Below are 19,755 nucleotides of genomic sequence, written 5' to 3'. Positions count from 1 at the left end.
GTAATTGGGCGGGGCAAAATGGCTCAACGGCGCCCCCTTGAAGATTTAAAATACCCCTCTCCATATGGGTTTTTTTGGAATACGAAGATGAAAATCAGTACACATAAAGAACACTTCGGGACGCACAAAAAAGTCTCTTGACACCATGACCTCAACCCAGCAGGAAGTCAGCCATTTTGTTTTTGGCGGCCAAATTTGAGTGCTTTCCACCATTGGTATGCGGATGAACTCGTGCTAGGGATTTCACCCGATCAGCTTCATATCTGGTGGACCTCACCTCAAGACCATGATGATCAAAAGTTATCACAGAGTTTTCTCTAAGTTACAGGGTGTGGCCTCTGTGGCCCGCCAAAGTTTGGTGGCGTTTGGTGAATTTGCCATGACATTTTGAATGGCTCTCACGTCCACATACTTTATCCAAACATCTTCAAACTTTATGAGCATGATGAGGGCTCTGCCCTGAACGGCTCCATATGTCAAACCCCCGCCTTACTCGTGGCGCCCCCTGCTGGTAACAGGAAATAACCTATTTTTACTCTGAAGTGTACTGCTCCTTAATAGTTGACACCATCGGCTTGGTTTCTGCTCTACAACCTTCCCAACTACTTGGTGAAGCTACATTATAAAGGCCGTGAAGCTGGGTGCAATGGCATCTGTGTGGCGGCGCGGCAACTGACGATCCCTCGCCGTGAAATTACGTTTGGATTTGTAATGACCTTAACCACCTCCTATGATCATAAAAATTCATACACACGTTCTTGGGGGCTGGTCCTAGACTCTGATGGGGTTTTTGTAATTAGGCGGGGCAAAATGGCTCAACGGCGCCCCCTTGAATATTTAAAATACCCCTCTCCATATGGGTTTTTTTGGAGTACGAAGATGAAAATCAGTACACATAAAGAACACTTCCTGACGCACAAAAAAGTCTCTTGACACCATGACCTCAACCTAGCAGGAAGTCGGCCATTTTGTTTTTGGCGGCCAAATTTCACTGCTTTCCACCATTGGTATGCGGATGAACTCGTGCTAGGGATTTCACCCGATCAACTTCATATCTGGTGGACCTCACCTCAAGACCATGATGATCAAAAGTTATAACAGAATTTTCTCTAAGTTAAAGGGCGTGGCCTCTGTGGCTCGCCAAAGTTCGGTGGCGTTTGGTGAATTTGCCATGACATTTTGAATGGCTCTCACGTCCACATACTTTGTCCAAACATCTTCAAACTTTATGAGCATGATGAGGGCTCTGCCCTGAACGGCTCCATATGTCAAACTCCCGCCTTACTCGTGGCGCCCCCTGCTGGTAACAGGAAATAACCTGTTTGTACTATGACGTGTACTGGGGAGAAGAGGAGAGGACATAGGAGGACTCTGGTACTCTTGGCTGCTCCGGCTGCGACTCCCGCGGGTCGCAAGGGGTGCGAGGGCCCGTCATCGCTGCTTGCAGCTTTAATTATTATTATTATTATTATTATTATTATTTGTCCTCCCAAACAACTGCATTTTTCAACCCCTTCCCATGCTCTAAAACGCCTGAAATTTTGCACACTCATCAGGTCTGGTGAAAAATTTGATATTTTGTGGTCGTTGTAAATGGGGGGGGCAAAATGGCTCCGCAGCGCCCCCTTGAAATTTTCAAAACCCCCCTCCCATTGGGCTTAGTTTGTCATAGGTGCATGAAAATTGGTACACATGTTGATCATACCGAGACACACAAAAAAGTCTCTTGACACCATGACCTCAACCCAACAGGAAGTCCGCCATTGTGGTCGGAAGTTGGCGATTTTGGCGAATTACACCATTGGTATGCGGACGAACTCGTGCTAGGGATTTCACCCGATCCACTTCATATTTGGTGGACCTCACCTCAAGACCATGATGATCAAAAGTTATCACAGAGTTTTCTCTAAGTTAAAGGGCGTGGCCTCTGTGGCCCGCCAAAGTTTGCTGGGGTTTGGTGAATTTGCCATGACATTTTGAATGGCTCTCACGTCCACATACTTTATCCAAACATCTTCAAACTTTATGAGCATGATCAGGGCTCTGCCCTGAACGCCTCCATATGTCAAACTCCCGCCTTACTCGTGGCGTCCCCTGCTGGTAACAGGAAATGACCTATTTTTACTCTGAAGTGTACTGCTCCTTAATAGTTGACACCATCGGCTTGGTTTCTGCTCTACAACCTTCCCAACTACTTGGTGAAGCTACATTATAAAGGCCGTGAAGCTGGGTGCAATGGCATCTGTGTGGCGGCGCGGCAACTGACGATCCCTCGCCGTGAAATTACGTTTGGATTTGTAATGACCTTAACCACCTCCTATGATCATAAAAATTCATACACACGTTTTTGGGGGCTGGTCCTAGACTCTGATGGGGTTTTTGTAATTGGGCGGGGCAAAATGGCTCAACGGCGCCCCCTTGAAGATTTAAAATACCCCTCTCCATATGGATTTTTTTGGAATACAAAGAAGAAAATCAGTACACATAAAGAACACTTGGGGACGCACAAAAAAGTCTCTTGACACCATGACCTCAATCCAGCAGGAAGTCAGCCATTTTGTTTTTGGCGGCCAAATTTGAGTGCTTTCCACCATTGGTATGCGGATGAACTCGTGCTAGGGATTTCACCCGATCAACTTCATATCTGGTGGACCTCACCTCAAGACCATGATGATCAAAAGTTATAACAGACTTTTCTCTAAGTTACAGGGTGTGGCCTCTGTGGCTCGCCAAAGTTCGGTGGCGTTTGGTGAATTTGCCATGACATTTTGAATGGCTCTCACGTCCACATACTTTATCCAAACATCTTCAAACTTTATGAGCATGATGAGGGCTCTGCCCTGAACGGCTCCATATGTCAAACCCCCGCCTTACTCGTAGCGCCCCCTGCTGGTAACAGGAAATAACCTGTTTGTACTATGACGTGTACTGGGTAGAAGAGGAGAGGACATAGGGGGACTCTGGTACTCTTGGCTGCGCCGGCTGCGACTCCGGTGGGTCGCAAGGGGTGCGAGGGCCCGTCATCGCTGCTTGCAGCTTTAATTATTATTAGGGCCCGAGCACCGAGTGGTGCGAAGGCCCTATTGTAATTCTAATGTTTATTATTATTATTATTATTATTATTATTATTATTATTATTATTTGTCCTCCCAAACAACTGCATTTTTCAACCCCTTCCCATGCTCTAAAACGCCTGAAATTTTGCACACTCATCAGGTCTGGTGAAAAATTTGATATTTTGTGGTCGTTGTAAATGGGGGGGGCAAAATGGCTCTGCAGCGCCCCCTTGAAATTTTCAAAACCCCCCTCCCATTGGGCTTAGTTTGTCATAGGTGCATGAAAATTGGTACACATGTTGATCATACCGAGACACACCAAAAAGTCTCTTGACACCATGACCTCAACCCAACAGGAAGTCCGCCATTGTGGTCGGAAGTTGGCCATTTTGGCGAATTACACCATTGGTATGCGGACGAACTCGTGCTAGGGATTTCACCCGATCCACTTCATATTTGGTGGACCTCACCTCAAGACCATGATGATCAAAAGTTATCACAGAGTTTTCTCTAAGTTAAAGGGCGTGGCCTCTGTGGCCCGCCAAAGTTTGGTGGCGTTTGGTGAATTTGCCATGACATTTTGAATGGCTCTCACGTCCACATACTTTATCCAAACATCTTCAAACTTTATGAGCATGATCAGGGCTCTGCCCTGAACGCCTCCATATGTCAAACTCCCGCCTTACTCGTGGCGTCCCCTGCTGGTAACAGGAAATGACCTATTTTTACTCTGAAGTGTACTGCTCCTTAATAGTTGACACCATCGGCTTGGTTTCTGCTCTACAACCTTCCCAACTACTTGGTGAAGCTACATTATAAAGGCCGTGAAGCTGGGTGCAATGGCATCTGTGTGGCGGCGCGGCAACTGACGATCCCTCGCCGTGAAATTACGTTTGGATTTGTAATGACCTTAACCACCTCCTATGATCCTAAAAATTCATACACACGTTCTTGGGGGCTGGCCCTAGACTCTGATGGGGTTTTTGTAATTGGGCGGGGCAAAATGGCTCAACGGCGCCCCCTTGAAGATTTAAAATACCCCTCTCCATATGGGTTTTTTTGGAATGCGAAGATGAAAATCAGTACACATAAAGAACACTTCGGGACGCACAAAAAAGTCTCTTGACACCATGACCTCAACCCAGCAGGAAGTCAGCCATTTTGTTTTTGGCGGCCAAATTTGAGTGCTTTCCACCATTGGTATGCGGATGAACTCGTGCTAGGGATTTCACCCGATCAGCTTCATATCTGGTGGACCTCACCTCAAGACCATGATGATCAAAAGTTATCACAGAGTTTTCTCTAAGTTACAGGGTGTGGCCTCTGTGGCCCGCCAAAGTTTGGTGGCGTTTGGTGAATTTGCCATGACATTTTGAATGGCTCTCACATCCACATACTTTATCCAAACATCTTCAAACTTCATGAGCATGATGAGGGCTCTGCCCTGAACGCCTCCATATGTCAAACTCCCGCCTTACTCGTGGCGCCCCCTGCTGGTAACAGGAAATAACCTGTTTGTACTATGAAGTGTACTGGGGAGAAGAGGAGAGGACATAGGAGGACTCTGGTACTCATGGCTGTGCCGGCTGCGACTCCCGCGGGTCGCAAGGGGTGCGAGGGCCCGTCATCGCTGCTTGCAGCTTTAATTATTATTAGGGCCCGAGCACCGAGTGGTGCGAAGGCCCTATTGTAATTCTAATGTTTATTATTATTATTATTATTATTATTATTCCTCCCAAACAACTGCATTTTTCAACCCCTTCCCATGCTCTAAAACGCCTGAAATTTTGCACACTCATCAGGTCTGGTGAAAAATTTGATATTTTGTGGTCCTTGTAAATGGGGGGGGCAAAATGGCTCCGCAGCGCCCCCTTGAAATTTTCAAAACCCCCCTCCCATTGGGCTTAGTTTGTCATAGGTGCATGAAAATTGGTACACATGTTGATCATACCGAGACACACCAAAAAGTCTCTTGACACCATGACCTCAACCCAACAGGAAGTCCGCCATTGTGGTCGGAATTTGGCGATTTTGGCGAATTACACCATTGGTATGCGGACGAACTCGTGCTAGGGATTTCACCTGATCCACTTCATATTTGGTGGACTTCACCTCAAGACCATGATGATCAAAAGTTATCACAGAGTTTTCTCTAAGTTAAAGGGCGTGGCCTCTGTGGCCCGCCAAAGTTTGGTGGCGTTTGGTGAATTTGCCATGACATTTTGAATGGCTCTCACGTCCACATACTTTATCCAAACATCTTCAAACTTTATGAGCATGATCAGGGCTCTGCCCTGAACGCCTCCATATGTCAAAGTCCCGCCTTACTCGTGGCGTCCCCTACTGGTAACAGGAAATGACCTATTTTTACTCTGAAGTGTACTGCTCCTTAATAGTTGACACCATCGGCTTGGTTTCTGCTCTACAACCTTCCCAACTACTTGGTGAAGCTACATTATAAAGGCCGTGAAGCTGGGTGCAATGGCATCTGTGTGGCGGCGCGGCAACTGACGATCCCTCGCCGTGAAATTACGTTTGGATTTGTAATGACCTTAACCACCTCCTATGATCCTAAAAATTCATACACACGTTCTTGGGGGCTGGCCCTAGACTCTGATGGGGTTTTTGCAATTGGGCGGGGAAAAATGGCTCAACGGCGCCCCCTTGAAGATTTAAAATACCCCTCTCCATATGGGTTTTTTTGGAATACGAAGATGAAAATCAGTACACATAAAGAACACTTCGGGACGCACAAAAAAGTCTCTTGACACCATGACCTCAACCCAGCAGGAAGTCAGCCATTTTGTTTTTGGCGGCCAAATTTGAGTGCTTTCCACCATTGGTATGCGGATGAACTCGTGCTAGGGATTTCACCCGATCAGCTTCATATCTGGTGGACCTCACCTCAAGACCATGATGATCAAAAGTTATCACAGAGTTTTCTCTAAGTTACAGGGTGTGGCCTCTGTGGCCCGCCAAAGTTTGGTGGCGTTTGGTGAATTTGCCATGACATTTTGAATGGCTCTCACGTCCACATACTTTATCCAAACATCTTCAAACTTTATGAGCATGATGAGGGCTCTGCCCTGAACGGCTCCATATGTCAAACCCCCGCCTTACTCGTGGCGCCCCCTGCTGGTCACAGGAAATAACCTGTTTGTACTATGACGTGTACTGGGTAGAAGAGGAGAGGACATAGGGGGACTCTGGTACTCTTGGCTGCGCCGGCTCCGACTCCGCTGGGCCCTCGCAAGGGGTGCGAGGGCCCGTCATCGCTGCTTGCAGCTTTAATTATTATTATTATTATTCCTCCCAAACAACTGCATTTTTCAACCCCTTCCCATGCTCTAAAACGCCTGAAATTTTGCACAGTCATCAGGTCTGGTGAAAAATTTGATATTTTGTGGTCGTTGTAAATGGGGGGGGCAAAACGGCTCCGCAGCGCCCCCTTGAAATTTTCAAAACCCCCCTCCCATTGGGCTTAGTTTGTCATAGGTGCATGAAGATTGGTACACATGTTGATCATACCGAGACACACCAAAAAGTCTCTTGACACCATGACCTCAACCCAACAGGAAGTCCGCCATTGTGGTCGGAAGTTGGCCATTTTGGCGAATTACACCATTGGTATGCGGACGAACTCGTGCTAGGGATTTCACCCGATCCACTTCATATTTGGTGGACCTCACCTCAAGACCATGATGATCAAAAGTTATCACAGAGTTTTCTCTAAGTTAAAGGGCGTGGCCTCTGTGGCCCGCCAAAGTTTGGTGGCGTTTGGTGAATTTGCCATGACATTTTGAATGGCTCTCACGTCCACATACTTTATCCAAACATCTTCAAACTTTATGAGCATGATCAGGGCTCTGCCCTGAACGCCTCCATATGTCAAACTCCCGCCTTACTCGTGGCGTCCCCTGCTGGTAACAGGAAATGACCTATTTTTACTCTGAAGTGTACTGCTCCTTAATAGTTGACACCATCGGCTTGGTTTCTGCTCTACAACCTTCCCAACTACTTGGTGAAGCTACATTATAAAGGCCGTGAAGCTGGGTGCAATGGCATCTGTGTGGCGGCGCGGCAACTGACGATCCCTCGCCGTGAAATTACGTTTGGATTTGTAATGACCTTAACCACCTCCTATGATCATAAAAATTCATACACACGTTCTTGGGGGCTGGTCCTAGACTCTGATGGGGTTTTTGTAATTGGGCGGGGCAAAATGGCTCAACGGCGCCCCCTTGAAGATTTAAAATACCCCTCTCCATATGGGTTTTTTTGGAATACAAAGATGAAAATCAGTACACATAAAGAACACTTCGGGACGCACAAAAAAGTCTCTTGACACCATGACCTCAACCCAGCAGGAAGTCAGCCATTTTATTTTTGGCGGCCAAATTTGAGTGCTTTCCACCATTGGTATGCGGATGAACTCGTGCTAGGGATTTCACCCGATCAACTTCATATCTGGTGGACCTCACCTCAAGACTATGATGATCAAAAGTTATAACAGACTTTTCTCTAAGTTAAAGGGCGTGGCCTCTGTGGCTCGCCAAAGTTCGGTGGCGTTTGGTGAATCTGCCATGACATTTTGAATGGCTCTCACGTCCACATACTTTATCCAAACATCTTCAAACTTTATGAGCATGATGAGGGCTCTGCCCTGAACAGCTCCATATGTCAAACTCCCGCCTTACTCGTGGCGCCCCCTGCTGGTAACAGGAAATAACCTGTTTGTACTATGACGTGTACTGGGGAGAAGAGGAGAGGACATAGGAGGACTCTGGTACTCTTGGCTGCGCCGGCTGCGACTCCCGCGGGTCGCAAGGGGTGCGAGGGCCCGTCATCGCTGCTTGCAGCTTTAATTATTATTATTATTATTATTATTATTATTTGTCCTCCCAAACAACTGCATTTTTCAACCCCTTCCCATGCTCTAAAACGCCTGAAATTTTGCACACTTATCAAGTCTGGTGAAAAATTTGATATTTTGTGGTCGTTGTAAATGGGGGGGGCAAAATGGCTCCGCAGCGCCCCCTTGAAATTTTCAAAACCCCCCTCCCATTGGGCTTAGTTTGTCGTAGGTGCATGAAAATTGGTACACATGTTGATCATACCGAGACACACCAAAAAGTCTCTTGACACCATGACCTCAACCCAACAGGAAGTCCGCCATTGTGGTCGGAATTTGGCGATTTTGGCGAATTACACCATTGGTATGCGGACGAACTCGTGCTAGGGATTTCACCTGATCCACTTCATATTTGGTGGACCTCACCTCAAGACCATGATGATCAAAAGTTATCACAGAGTTTTCTCTAAGTTAAAGGGCGTGGCCTCTGTGGCCCGCCAAAGTTTGGTGGCGTTTGGTGAATTTGCCATGACATTTTGAATGGCTCTCACGTCCACATACTTTATCCAAACATCTTCAAACTTTATGAGCATGATGAGGGCTCTGCCCTGAACGCCTCCATATGTCAAACTCCCGCCTTACTCGTGGCGTCCCCTGCTGGTAACAGGAAATGACCTATTTTTACTCTGAAGTGTACTGCTCCTTAATAGTTGACACCATCGGCTTGGTTTCTGCTCTACAACCTTCCCAACTACTTGGTGAAGCTACATTATAAAGGCCGTGAAGCTGGGTGCAATGGCATCTGTGTGGCGGAGCGGCAACTGACGATCCCTCGCCATGAAATTACGTTTGGATTTGTAATGACCTTAACCACCTCCTATGATCCTAAAAATTCATACACACGTTCTTGGGGGCTGGCCCTAGACTCTGATGGGGTTTTTGTAATTGGGCGGGGAAAAATGGCTCAACGGCGCCCCCTTGAAGATTTAAAATACCCCTCTCCATATGGGTTTTTTTGGAATACGAAGATGAAAATCAGTACACATAAAGAACACTTCGGGACGCACAAAAAAGTCTCTTGACACCATGACCTCAACCCAGCAGGAAGTCAGCCATTTTGTTTTTGGCGGCCAAATTTGAGTGCTTTCCACCATTGGTATGCGGATGAACTCGTGCTAGGGATTTCACCCGATCAGCTTCATATCTGGTGGACCTCACCTCAAGACCATGATGATCAAAAGTTATCACAGAGTTTTCTCTAAGTTACAGGGTGTGGCCTCTGTGGCCCGCCAAAGTTTGGTGGCGTTTGGTGAATTTGCCATGACATTTTGAATGGCTCTCACGTCCACATACTTTATCCAAACATCTTCAAACTTTATGAGCATGATGAGGGCTCTGCCCTGAACGGCTCCATATGTCAAACCCCCGCCTTACTCGTGGCGCCCCCTGCTGGTCACAGGAAATAACCTGTTTGTACTATGACGTGTACTGGGTAGAAGAGGAGAGGACATAGGGGGACTCTGGTACTCTTGGCTGCGCCGGCTCCGACTCCGCTGGGTCGCAAGGGGTGCGAGGGCCCGTCATCGCTGCTTGCAGCTTTAATTATTATTGTTATTACATTGTTATTACATTATTATTACCACTAGCAGCAGTATAGTAAACTTAACATAACCGTGAAAATGATGAAACTAGCAAAACAAAAAAATTGCTGAGGCAACTTCAGCTTCTTTTTTTTAGGTTGAAGGAGGAAGGAAAAGCAACTCAGATGGATTCCAACTTTAGATACTGCCCTGTATGTATCAGCATCACCAGATTCAGGTCAGGAATCACACTGTAAGTTACAGGAGAAGTAAACCTGCTCCTACAGTTCTTGCTCATTGTTCCATACTGTATAACAATGACTGATAGCCACAAGAAGCAAGAGGTCTTATTTAGTATTTAATATCTGACCATTAGTACAGCTGCACAGCAGTGAGTAAAGGGGCTTCATATCATTAAAGCACAGAGTTGCTGTTACACACATTTCTGAAAACAACAAATAGCAGTAATATGCAGCATTTGTACAGTATATGGAAAGTATATGTAAAGACAGTATATGTAAAGATGAAGACCATAAATGCTGTTCTGTAATCAATGCGTTCAAAACCCCTCTTTACAAATGCTCTGTGAATTAGGAAACAAATTCAGAACGCTTGATAGGTCTTCAGAATAAACCCTGTGTCACTGTTTGTTAAAGACACTATTAAATGTAGGACTGGCAGTTTTCTTAATCATTTGCCCAGTTAGTCTGAATTAGAGTAAATTCATTTGTAGATTATTGTGAAATATGACAACACTTCACACCTTCAACACCTCACACTAACTGAAGGGGAATTCATGAATTAAAGGCCGGGTTAAGAACCATGTTTAGTCCCAGCTCCTTGGCTCAGTGGAGGATCAGACTCCTGCTGCTCTCCAGGCTTGAGTGGCTCTTTGGTGCTCCCCTCTGGTGCAGCCACAAACTTTACTGACATTAAGAGCAGATGGAAACAGATTCAAACAGAAATTGAATTATGTGCTGGGTGTAATGTGTGAATTGTGTTTCTCAGCTGATCATAAATAACCAGCTCAGTCTTTTTTTTTTCAGGCTGTAGCTAATAGGCAATTACTTTTTGGATCATAATAATACTACTAATAACATAATACTAATGTGTTTTCAATCTAGTAAAATGTCATTTATACAGCTAATAATAAACAAAGTAATAACAACTACTGTGTTGTGCTGTTTGGTTCCTACTGGCTTGTTTTCATTTTACATTCTCACAATACATTGGTCTTCTTGCACTCCTCATTTTTTCACCTCAAGTGGTTTTATGAGGTACAAACAGGTGTGTAATGGGATCTATGGTGTACCTGGCTGATGTTCACCTCCTCTGACAGTTTATGAAGTTGTAGGAACTCTGTTAGAGTTTGCATTAGCCTTAGATCAGGGTGAAAGAAAGAAAGAAAGAAAGAAAGAAAGAAAGAAAGAAAGAAAGAAAGTATTCTTGCCCTATACGCATGTTCTTGTGCTTCGACGTCCAATACAATGTTTGTTTGAAGCGTTTGATTTATAAAGATAAGAAATTTGTTCTTAATCCTGAGTTTGTCTTGTCAAGTTTTATAAATCGTCCACTGGTAGTGAAACATATGAGTTCACTTCAAGTCTACTCAAAGTCCAGTTAAAGGTATATTACAAGTACAAAAAAATAGAAACCTAGTAGTTTACTTTAGAGTGCAAAAACAAGATATAAATAGTGAAATATATGTATGATGTTAAGTTCGCTTGCAGAATAAAAACTATTAAACAAGTAGTTTACTGTGCGTGGACTTAAACATCTTCATTCATAAACTAGAAAATGACCTACAGGTACATAACTAGTACACTAACAGTGTACTAAAAGTTCACTTGTAGTATAGTTCACAGTATAGTTCCAGTACAAAAATAAAACTTTATTGTAAACTGGTTGTGTACTCAAAGTTCACACCGAGGGCAGAAAACCATAGAGCGCAGATGCCTTCGTCATACACACTCCGGTGCAGCAGGGGGCAGTATGCACCTGCTATGATGGTTTGGACTTTACACTCGAAGCAGCTGCTTGTACCGTGGACTGTACAGACATGATGGGGACAGACTCTGATCACTTCCAAACAGTCCCGCTGTCAGAGTCTCAGTCCTCCTTCTCCGGTCAGCCTTACTCCGTGTCCGTGCTTAAAGCTGGATACTGCGTCCCCCAGTCCGACGGGACGTTTAGAGCCGACGGGACCATCACCCTCATAACCGGACCTAAGACTATTCTGGTGGACACGGGGGGACCGTGGGACCGGGACTTTCTTCTCAAGTCTCTGAAAGACAAGGGCCTGGAACCGGGGGACGTTAACGTGGTCGTGGGGACTCATGGACATTCAGACCACGTAGGAAACCTGACTCTGTTTCCATCAGCGGTGATGATTGTAGGATATGACGTCAGCGAAGGGGACACGTACCGCCCCAACAAGCTGGGAGACGGACACGCTTTTATTATTGATGAGCATGTAAGTGTCTAAGTTCATTTAATCAAGTAAAATTTAAGCTTATTTCCTAAATAAACTTTTCGGTGTACTTGTCAGTGTAAGCCAACTTTAAGTAAGCCCGACTTTGTTAAGGAAATCTCTGATAAGTTAATTAAAAGTAGACTGAGAGCACACCTGAATAAACTTACTTTTTTTGTAAGGGTGTCCAGAAAACCAACAAGCTATTAACTTGGTGTCATTCTTGTATCTCATGTCGGAGATGTTGGCAGAATTTTGGAACATCAGAGGCTAGGAGTCCAAATTCCCCTGTGCAATTTTTTTCCCCGCTTAATGCTCTTGCAGAGTCTTTCTATTTCAGTCAGAGAAAATCCCTCTATAATATTTAAATTTACTTTGCCTTGAGCCAGTCAAATTTAGTCAGCATTCAAAGCTCACAGTGTAAACGTGGTCGGTAAATTCCTCCTCGGGTTGTTAAAAACCAACATTTGTTTAAGCAACACTGAGGATGTAACCTCTGTATCTTCTCTGTGGGACAGGCAACAAATACTGTGAGTCTTTGTTTCTACACATTCATATTGTGGGAGTTAAAAGAGATGAGACCAAAGATCTTCAGTTCAGATTTTGAGTAAGTCAGTTTAGTTGTTACTTAACATAGATATTTAGTTGTTCATGTGTGGTGTGAAAGTGGTTTCAGTATTAGAATATTTCCCGGTAAGGCCGTACACTAAAGTTCACACAGGAATGAATTCATACCGCTTCCTGCTTCACAATAAACAGACATCAGTATGTCATTTTGATCATCAGATGTGAAATGCAGTTCACACTCAGAGAAAGCTCTTTGTGTTACAACCAAGGACTCAGGGGTTTAAATGAAAAGGTCTGGGTTGGTTCTCATTGATCCAGGTCATAGTTGTCCTATGGGCTGATTTGAAGGCACCTGGGCTTGCTGTTTGAATCTTTAGAGACTCTCATCCGAGAAGCGTCTTCGGTTCTGGAGACTGGTTAGAGAGGCCAAACATTTAAACACATTCCCTTCCCTGCCTAGTGGGCGGTTCCCTGAGAGCTATCGGAACCACTTTGTGGAACTATTCACACCTTTGGACAGCACCTGTTGAGCTGCACCAAGCAGACTTGTTGCCACATGAAACTTAGCATCATGTGAGTCATTCGAGTCACATGAGCCCACATGCGGATGGGTTAGTCATCTGGGGAGGGGTCTAACTGCGTTATAGGTGGGTGACAGTTGGTGTCTCGTGTATGTTCTGTCTTGACATAGATGGCTTCCTTGATTCGTCTCTCAAACCATCTATGTTCTATTTTCAATCACCAATGGTTTCAACGACCATCCTAGGCACCCCTTCAGGTGCTAACGAGTCTATTAGAGGCAGCTCAACAGGTGCTCCCCAAAGGTGTGAATGGCTCGACTAAGTGGTTTCAAGAGACTATGTAAAAACTGATGCCGTCTCTCTTCTCCTACAGGTATCTGTAGTTCCCTGTCCGGGCCACACGGGTCAAGATGTCAGCGTTCGGGTGAAGGGAACCTCAGCGGGCACAGTGCTGGTTGCAGGGGACTTATTTGAGTGCTGCTCAGACGAGGACAGCTGGCGGGATTTGAGCATGAACACTGCGGCACAGGAGGTGAGCCGCCTAGAGGCGTTGCGCACCGCCGATGTCATCATACCAGGACATGGACTCCCGTTTAGAGTCCTCAGGAACTGAAGAACCAACCCCTGGAGATAAGTTTGGGGTGTTGTAAGGAAGTGACCACACTGATGTTAGTTGGAGGTTTACAACTTAACTGCTGCTGGACATAGTGTCATCACACTGCGAGCTTGACTGACATTTACTGAACCCACCTGTATTCACCCCTGTAACAACATGTGGACTCACAAAGTGGAGATCAGTGAAACCAGATGTTCAGCTGCTGTTAAACTACCTTCATCTGCGCTCAGAGTGGGATGTTGACACTGAAACGCAAAACGTGGGACAGTAAATTTAATACATTTTAACTGCAAATAAAATGTGTTTAACTATAAATATACACTCGCTGAGCATTTTATTAGGAACACCACACTAACACTGTGTTGTTCCTCCTTTTGCTCTCATGGATCCACCAGATGTTGGAAACCTTCCTCTGAGCTTCTGCTCCATGTCGACACGATTCATCACATCATGCTGCCAATCTCCCGTTCTACCACATCCCAAAGGTGTTCTACTGGATTCAGGTCTGTGTGGTTAGAGACAGATTTTCCCAGGAGAGCAGGAGCAGGTTGTGTGGAGTTGTCACCAGGTCTAAGGCGAGGGAGATTCCGGCCCTACCAGTGTTGGAGAAACCAGAGATTGTTCAGTCAGACCCAGTAGTATTTGGAGACAGTAACAGCTGCTTCTCTCCCAGCAATTAGAGCAAGGCCCATGTCTGTATCACTGGACGTTGGGAGTTCAGCACAAGAGCCAGGCCATTGCAGAGGAAGACAGGCTGGCGTCACACAAGGAGCAGGTTTGGGATTGGCTACAACTGTCACCTGAACAGCCAGAGAACATATGGGGTCCCATGGGCACCGTCATTTCGGTTTCAAACAGGAAGGAGTCCGCTGACGTTAAATCTTCGGTAGGTAATTCATTTATTGGCCACTAGAGGTCCGTCTCTAAAAAGATATGTGAAATATCAAATCAGGCTGTGAGTCTGTTATTTACATTAAAATAATAATTTGTGTTTTCGTACCCAAGAATATAATTAATCACATAAATGTTTAAGTCCACAAACAAAACACCAGCAATGACTGTATTTTTTTTTAATCTCTGTATTGCATAAATCCGTAGTCCACTTCTGTCTCTCTCCTCTTAGTCACTTTTCTGATGACTGTTTGACTCTCTGTTCATAATAATGAACTGAATCCCACCTGTCTTTGTTTGGGGCACTGTAAGAGTTGTACTCTAAATGTCATTCAGTTCAAATTCATTTAAAATTTACATTATTCGATTAGACCTGAAGCCTGTGTCTGAAATAAAAGAAAAATGAAAATAAAGGTGGAATATAAAAGCTTTGTGGGCTACATGTTCAAGTCAAGTCTGTAGAAAACAGCAAACACTAACTATAGAGAGAGGAGAGAGGGAGATCATAAGATTGGTCAACTTCCTGTGCTGAGTCTCACACGCCAAGAGCGTGAGAGATGCAACTGTCAGTATGCTGGGGTGACAGCCACACACTCTTCTTCTTCTTCTTCTTCCTCTGGATCTTGTGCTTTTTTTTTTTTTTTTTGGATCATCCAACAGGTAAAGACAATGCTGTTCATTGCTCATTTCTGCATTTGCTGTGAATTGTACCAGCACATTCATTGAATTCATTTTCATTATGAGGCACAAATCTTTCAAAAGGGGGAAAAAAGTCGCACACTGGTGGAAAATTACTCATGTGTGTTCCTGTGTCACACACACACACACACATTGATTCAGCCTGAGAATTACAGAATTGTAGAATTTCATATTCAGAGATGTGAGAAGAATTATTACAAATAAATGCAAATAAAAAAGCCTTGACGGCTGGATTTTTAAATTTTTTTTTTACCCACCAGGGTTGCATAAAAAATATTTAAATGTTTACCAGCCAAAGAGATGAATTACTGATGAAAATATCATAAATACATGTCATAGTATTACAAGTCAGTTTTATTTATTTTGTGCGAAATGATAACAGAAATTCTAATCACACGGGAGTTCTGCTTTCTGCCAGGAACATGAAAAGAGACCTTTTCCTCTTACACAATGATGCTTACAATTCTGTTTGTTAGACTATGCTGAAAAACATTAAATAAATACAATTTTGATCCATCTGATGGAACTTCTTTTTAGATTTAGTATTTAACAGGATATGTTATGTAAGTGTGAAACATCCCTCAGATTTTGTATTGATTTGATTTGATTCTTAATATGATGTTGCGCTGCAACATCCTACATGTACGGTGTGAGATGTTGTGCTTATGTGGGACACACCTAATCCCCCCGGGCCCCAGATACTGTACTTTTTGTACATATATTTTCTATTTTCCTTCTTTTAAGGTATTAAAAGACTGAAAATGGTGGTCATTTTTTTATTAAATCTATCTTTTTAGATAATTTTACTTTATTTTACTGCATGTTATTAGTCTTCCGTCCTTTGGTGTGAGGTATATGGCCTCTGTGAAGCATATTCAGCAGCAGATAAACACAGGCAGTGGTCACCTTCAAAAAAAAAAAAAAAAAGTGTTGTTGGGAGGAGTGCAGGAAAACAGAATGTAGAATAGTTCTCAGTAGAGTGCAAACTTCTGTTCTCTTAATGCTAAGGAAGAAAACGCAAATGATAAAAAAAAAAAAAAAATCTGGGATCCTCCCATTTAAGTGCATCTACACCAAAATTGAACAGCTTCTCCCCTGGCCTGTGCTCCATCCCTCCACCAAGTTTGGTGCAAATCAGTTCAATACTTTTCACATAATCGTGCTGACAAATAAAAAAAAAGACGCGGGGGTGAAAACACAGCCTCCCCGGAGGAGGCAGTGAACATGAGTTGGTCAAATAAGGAGGAACTATCTTTAGAGGGAAAGCATGTCACCAAAAATGGTGACAAAACCCTGACAGGCTTCACTTCATCAGTGCTGGAGAAGCAAGCTGTGTTTTCTCTCAAAATATGAGAGAACACTCACTTCATGATCAGTGGATGTCAGATCTATACAGTACGATAGGCCTATGATGTGGTTAATCTAGCTATGATAGATGTTTTCATTATTACAGTGTATGAAATGAGTTGTCACACTATAACAGTGTGACAACAGATGCGGCCCTCAGGAGTTGGTAGGGACCAAAAACTGAGAAATAAGAGACTGAACTTTTATTTGTCACATATGAATAAAAACACCTAGTTAGCTCAATTGATAGAACACGAGACTCAATCTCTCGTGGTTGTGGGTTTGAACCCCACTCCAGGTGATATGAATAGAAACACCTCTAAATGATGTGTGTGTGTGTGTGTGTGTGTGTGGGTGCACCCAAAACGCAGTGAGATGCAGTTGAGATCTAATCACTCAGACCACATTCAGAGGAAGTCTGGGCTGTATATGGCTAAATTCTTATATGAGTGCAACAGCAAATATGTCTCATGACACACTCGAAGGACTCAACCGACATCCTCAGCATACGTGGAAACATACAGCCATTTGCTTTCTCAAATGGTTTGAGCTCACTCTTTGTACGACGTTTGAAAAATTTCAAAAAGCTTGTAGAAATATATCATGAGCGCATCAAAACGCTCGGTTTGACTGGAACATGCCAAAGAACTGAGCCAGCATGTGTTAGTTTGTGTTATTTCCTGTTTTATTTTGAAATATTCACCTTTCGTCTCATTCCAGATTCACTTCCCTTCCTGCTCTCGTGTGTTTCCTGCCTGTTTCGTTACCTGCTCCTCCCTAATGTGTTTCACCTGCGTCGCCATGCTTGGTGGATCAGTCTTACCTGTAATGATATCTGTTCGTTGTGTACAATTAGATTTGCTTTTTAGTGGATTAAACATAATTACTGGATCCTTAGCAACCTAGGCATGAAAATGAGCGGCTGTTCCTGATGAGTGCTTAAACTGTGGAACCCAGGAGGAGAGACTCTTCTATAACCCAACTATTTAAACAATGTCTACAGTGTGTCATATCTATCCTTCTGAGACTTTTTCTAAATACTCTTCTCTGTCTTCTGTCCCTCAGGTCAATATGTCCAACAACACCACTCACTGCCCCAACGTCAGCACATACGAGTTCAACATCTTTGCCGTGTGCACGTACTCCTTCATCTCCATCGTGGGCCTCATTTTTAATTTGATGGCGCTGGCCTTTTTTTTCAGACACACCAAATCCAGATCACAAACCATTGTCTACATGACCAATCTGGCCATAGCGGACACACTGCTCATCCTCACGTTGCCCATGAGGATCTACCACCATCTAGGTTTCACTGGTCTTCCTCAGTGGCTGTGTGACGCCCTTGGTTTGGTCCTGAAGGCCAACATGTACGGCAGCATCTTCCTCCTTACTTGCATTTGCTTTGACCGTTGCGTGGCCGTCAGCTTTCCTATGGCAGAGCGTGTCCAGAAAGGGAGACAGAAAGCACCTCTGATCTGTCTCGGAGTATGGTTGTTCACCTTCGGAGCCAGCCTGCCGATCTACTTCTCCAAACTCAAAGAAAATTCCAATGTGACATGTTACACGTGTTTTGAAAGCCAGCCAGTCTACTCTACACAACCTGTGGTGGTTTCAGTCACATTGTTTGTGGGGTTTGGGATTCCATTTGTAATTATGCTGATCTGCTCCTGGGGTTTGCTTCGTGCTGTCCAACAAAGCACTGTGGCCCAGACCAGCCTCGTGGACAGCAGAAAGATCCAGAGGATGGTTGCTGCCAGCCTTCTTATTTTCCTGCTCAGTTTCCTCCCGTACCATGCAACCCTGCTTTTCCTCTGTCTGCACAAAAACAATATATCATCCTCCATGCTGACTGCATACCAATATAGCCTGATAGCGGCATGCCTCAACACAGTACTAGATCCCATTGCATATTATTTCACCACAGAAACTTTCAGGAGGAATGTAGACATAAGTGCTGTTCAGAGAATGTTCCTTTTGAATAGTCAAAGTTCTGAAATGGGAAACAGGAGCAGAGTGCCAAACAGTAGCTAAAGGGCTGCTGAAGAACCGAGCCATGCTACCATCCATCCATCCATCCATCCACCATTTGTCTATACCGCTTATCCTCTTAAGCGGTCACAGGAGTGTGGGCTAAAGCCAATCCCAGGAGACTTTGGGCAAGATGCGGGGTACACCCTGAACAGGTCTCCAGTTTATCACAGGGCTGACATACAGAGACAAGCAATCATTCACTCTCACATTCACAACTATGGACAATCTGGCGTAGTTGTGGCAACAGTGCTAACCACTGTGGCCTATTGGTGCCACCATCCAAAACCCTCAAACTTGGTTATCAACAAAACCATTAGAACCTTTGTTTTTACTTTATAAATGCAGGGATTAATTTAAACATCAGAATGGAGGAGCTATGAGGAGTAATGACTGATTTTCTTTTTGGGAACATACATTTGTGTTATCACTGTGCAGCCTCCTTACTTGTTGGGTTCTTTCATAAAGTTACAAAAACAAATGATCAGACACAACCCCAACACTCCTGTAGTTGGAAAGCTGATTGAACTGCTAATATATTTATTGTGTTTTGTATAATTTTGTATAGTGTGTTTTGTATCTGTATATCCCACTTTCATGGAAGTCTACCTGCTAAGAAGTTACTCAGCCAATAAATGCTATGATATGTAGCAGTGAGTTTTCTATACTTTTATTCTATACTTTTATGTATAATACATACATGTATATACATTCTTTGTGCTATTGTGACAATAGACACAAAAATGTGTTATTTATAACCATATAGAAAGAGTTATTTATAACCATATAACCAACCACAGCGACACGCTAGGGTAAGGGTGCTAAGTGATTTTAAAAAATGCCATAGACCAAGCAGAAAAGATTTAATAAATCTTTTCTAAATTCTGCTTTTTGCTACACTCAAGCTCCACATGAGGAATCATGAGAAACATTTCTTCTAACAGTGCTAAAATGGGTTCTGCTTAGAACTCTCTTGGCAACAAACCCCAGGCACCTTTAAAAACAAAGGATTCTCAGTCAACCAGGGCATAGCATGTAAGAGCCAGAGCCAACTGGCCAACTTCCAAATTCCAATTAAAATCTGGCTGAAAATATTTGATAGTGTTATCCCACCCACTGAACTATATG

General features: G+C 44.0%; 2 protein-coding genes across 3 annotated transcripts; both read left to right on the top strand.

The window, feature by feature from the left end:
* The first annotated feature begins 11,523 nt into the window (after positions 1-11,523).
* mblac1 (metallo-beta-lactamase domain containing 1) lies at positions 11,524-13,659 on the top strand. The gene is made up of 2 exons (XM_041031389.1): positions 11,524-11,961; positions 13,420-13,659. Exons 1-2 carry the CDS (start codon positions 11,548-11,550, stop codon positions 13,657-13,659), a joined length of 654 nt encoding a protein of 217 aa, XP_040887323.1. The 5' UTR covers positions 11,524-11,547.
* A 755-nt stretch (positions 13,660-14,414) lies between these two features.
* Positions 14,415-19,277, top strand: LOC121177172 (lysophosphatidic acid receptor 6). Of its 2 annotated transcripts, none has more exons than XM_041031387.1 (2): positions 14,415-14,548; positions 17,665-19,277. In XM_041031387.1, exons 1-2 carry the CDS (start codon positions 14,492-14,494, stop codon positions 18,628-18,630), a joined length of 1,023 nt encoding a protein of 340 aa, XP_040887321.1. In that variant the 5' UTR covers positions 14,415-14,491; the 3' UTR covers positions 18,631-19,277. The 2 variants fall into 2 exon arrangements, with proteins under 2 accessions (XP_040887321.1, XP_040887322.1); XM_041031388.1 differs by lacking the exon at positions 14,415-14,548 and adding an exon at positions 17,317-17,424.
* Positions 19,278-19,755: the final 478 nt, after the last annotated feature.

Source organism: Toxotes jaculatrix, chromosome 23, assembly GCF_017976425.1.
Source record: "Toxotes jaculatrix isolate fToxJac2 chromosome 23, fToxJac2.pri, whole genome shotgun sequence".
Taxonomy (NCBI): Eukaryota; Metazoa; Chordata; class Actinopteri; family Toxotidae; genus Toxotes; species Toxotes jaculatrix.
The sequence above is the reverse complement of the archived record's forward strand: the minus strand, read 5'-3'. Positions and strand labels throughout refer to the sequence as shown.

What these genes read in the sequence shown, in the direction of transcription:
- LOC121177172 (XM_041031387.1), top strand. Translation starts at nt 14,492, where the DNA reads ATGGGCACCGTCATTTCGGTTTCAAACAGGAAGGAGTCCGCTGACGTT. An exon ending in CCGCTGACGTTAAATCTTCG is followed by an intron (nt 14,549 to 17,664) that starts GTAGGTAATTCA and finishes TCTGTCCCTCAG; the next exon opens with GTCAATATGTCCAACAACAC.
- mblac1 (XM_041031389.1), top strand. Translation starts at nt 11,548, where the DNA reads ATGATGGGGACAGACTCTGATCACTTCCAAACAGTCCCGCTGTCAGAG. An exon ending in CTTTTATTATTGATGAGCAT is followed by an intron (nt 11,962 to 13,419) that starts GTAAGTGTCTAA and finishes CTTCTCCTACAG; the next exon opens with GTATCTGTAGTTCCCTGTCC.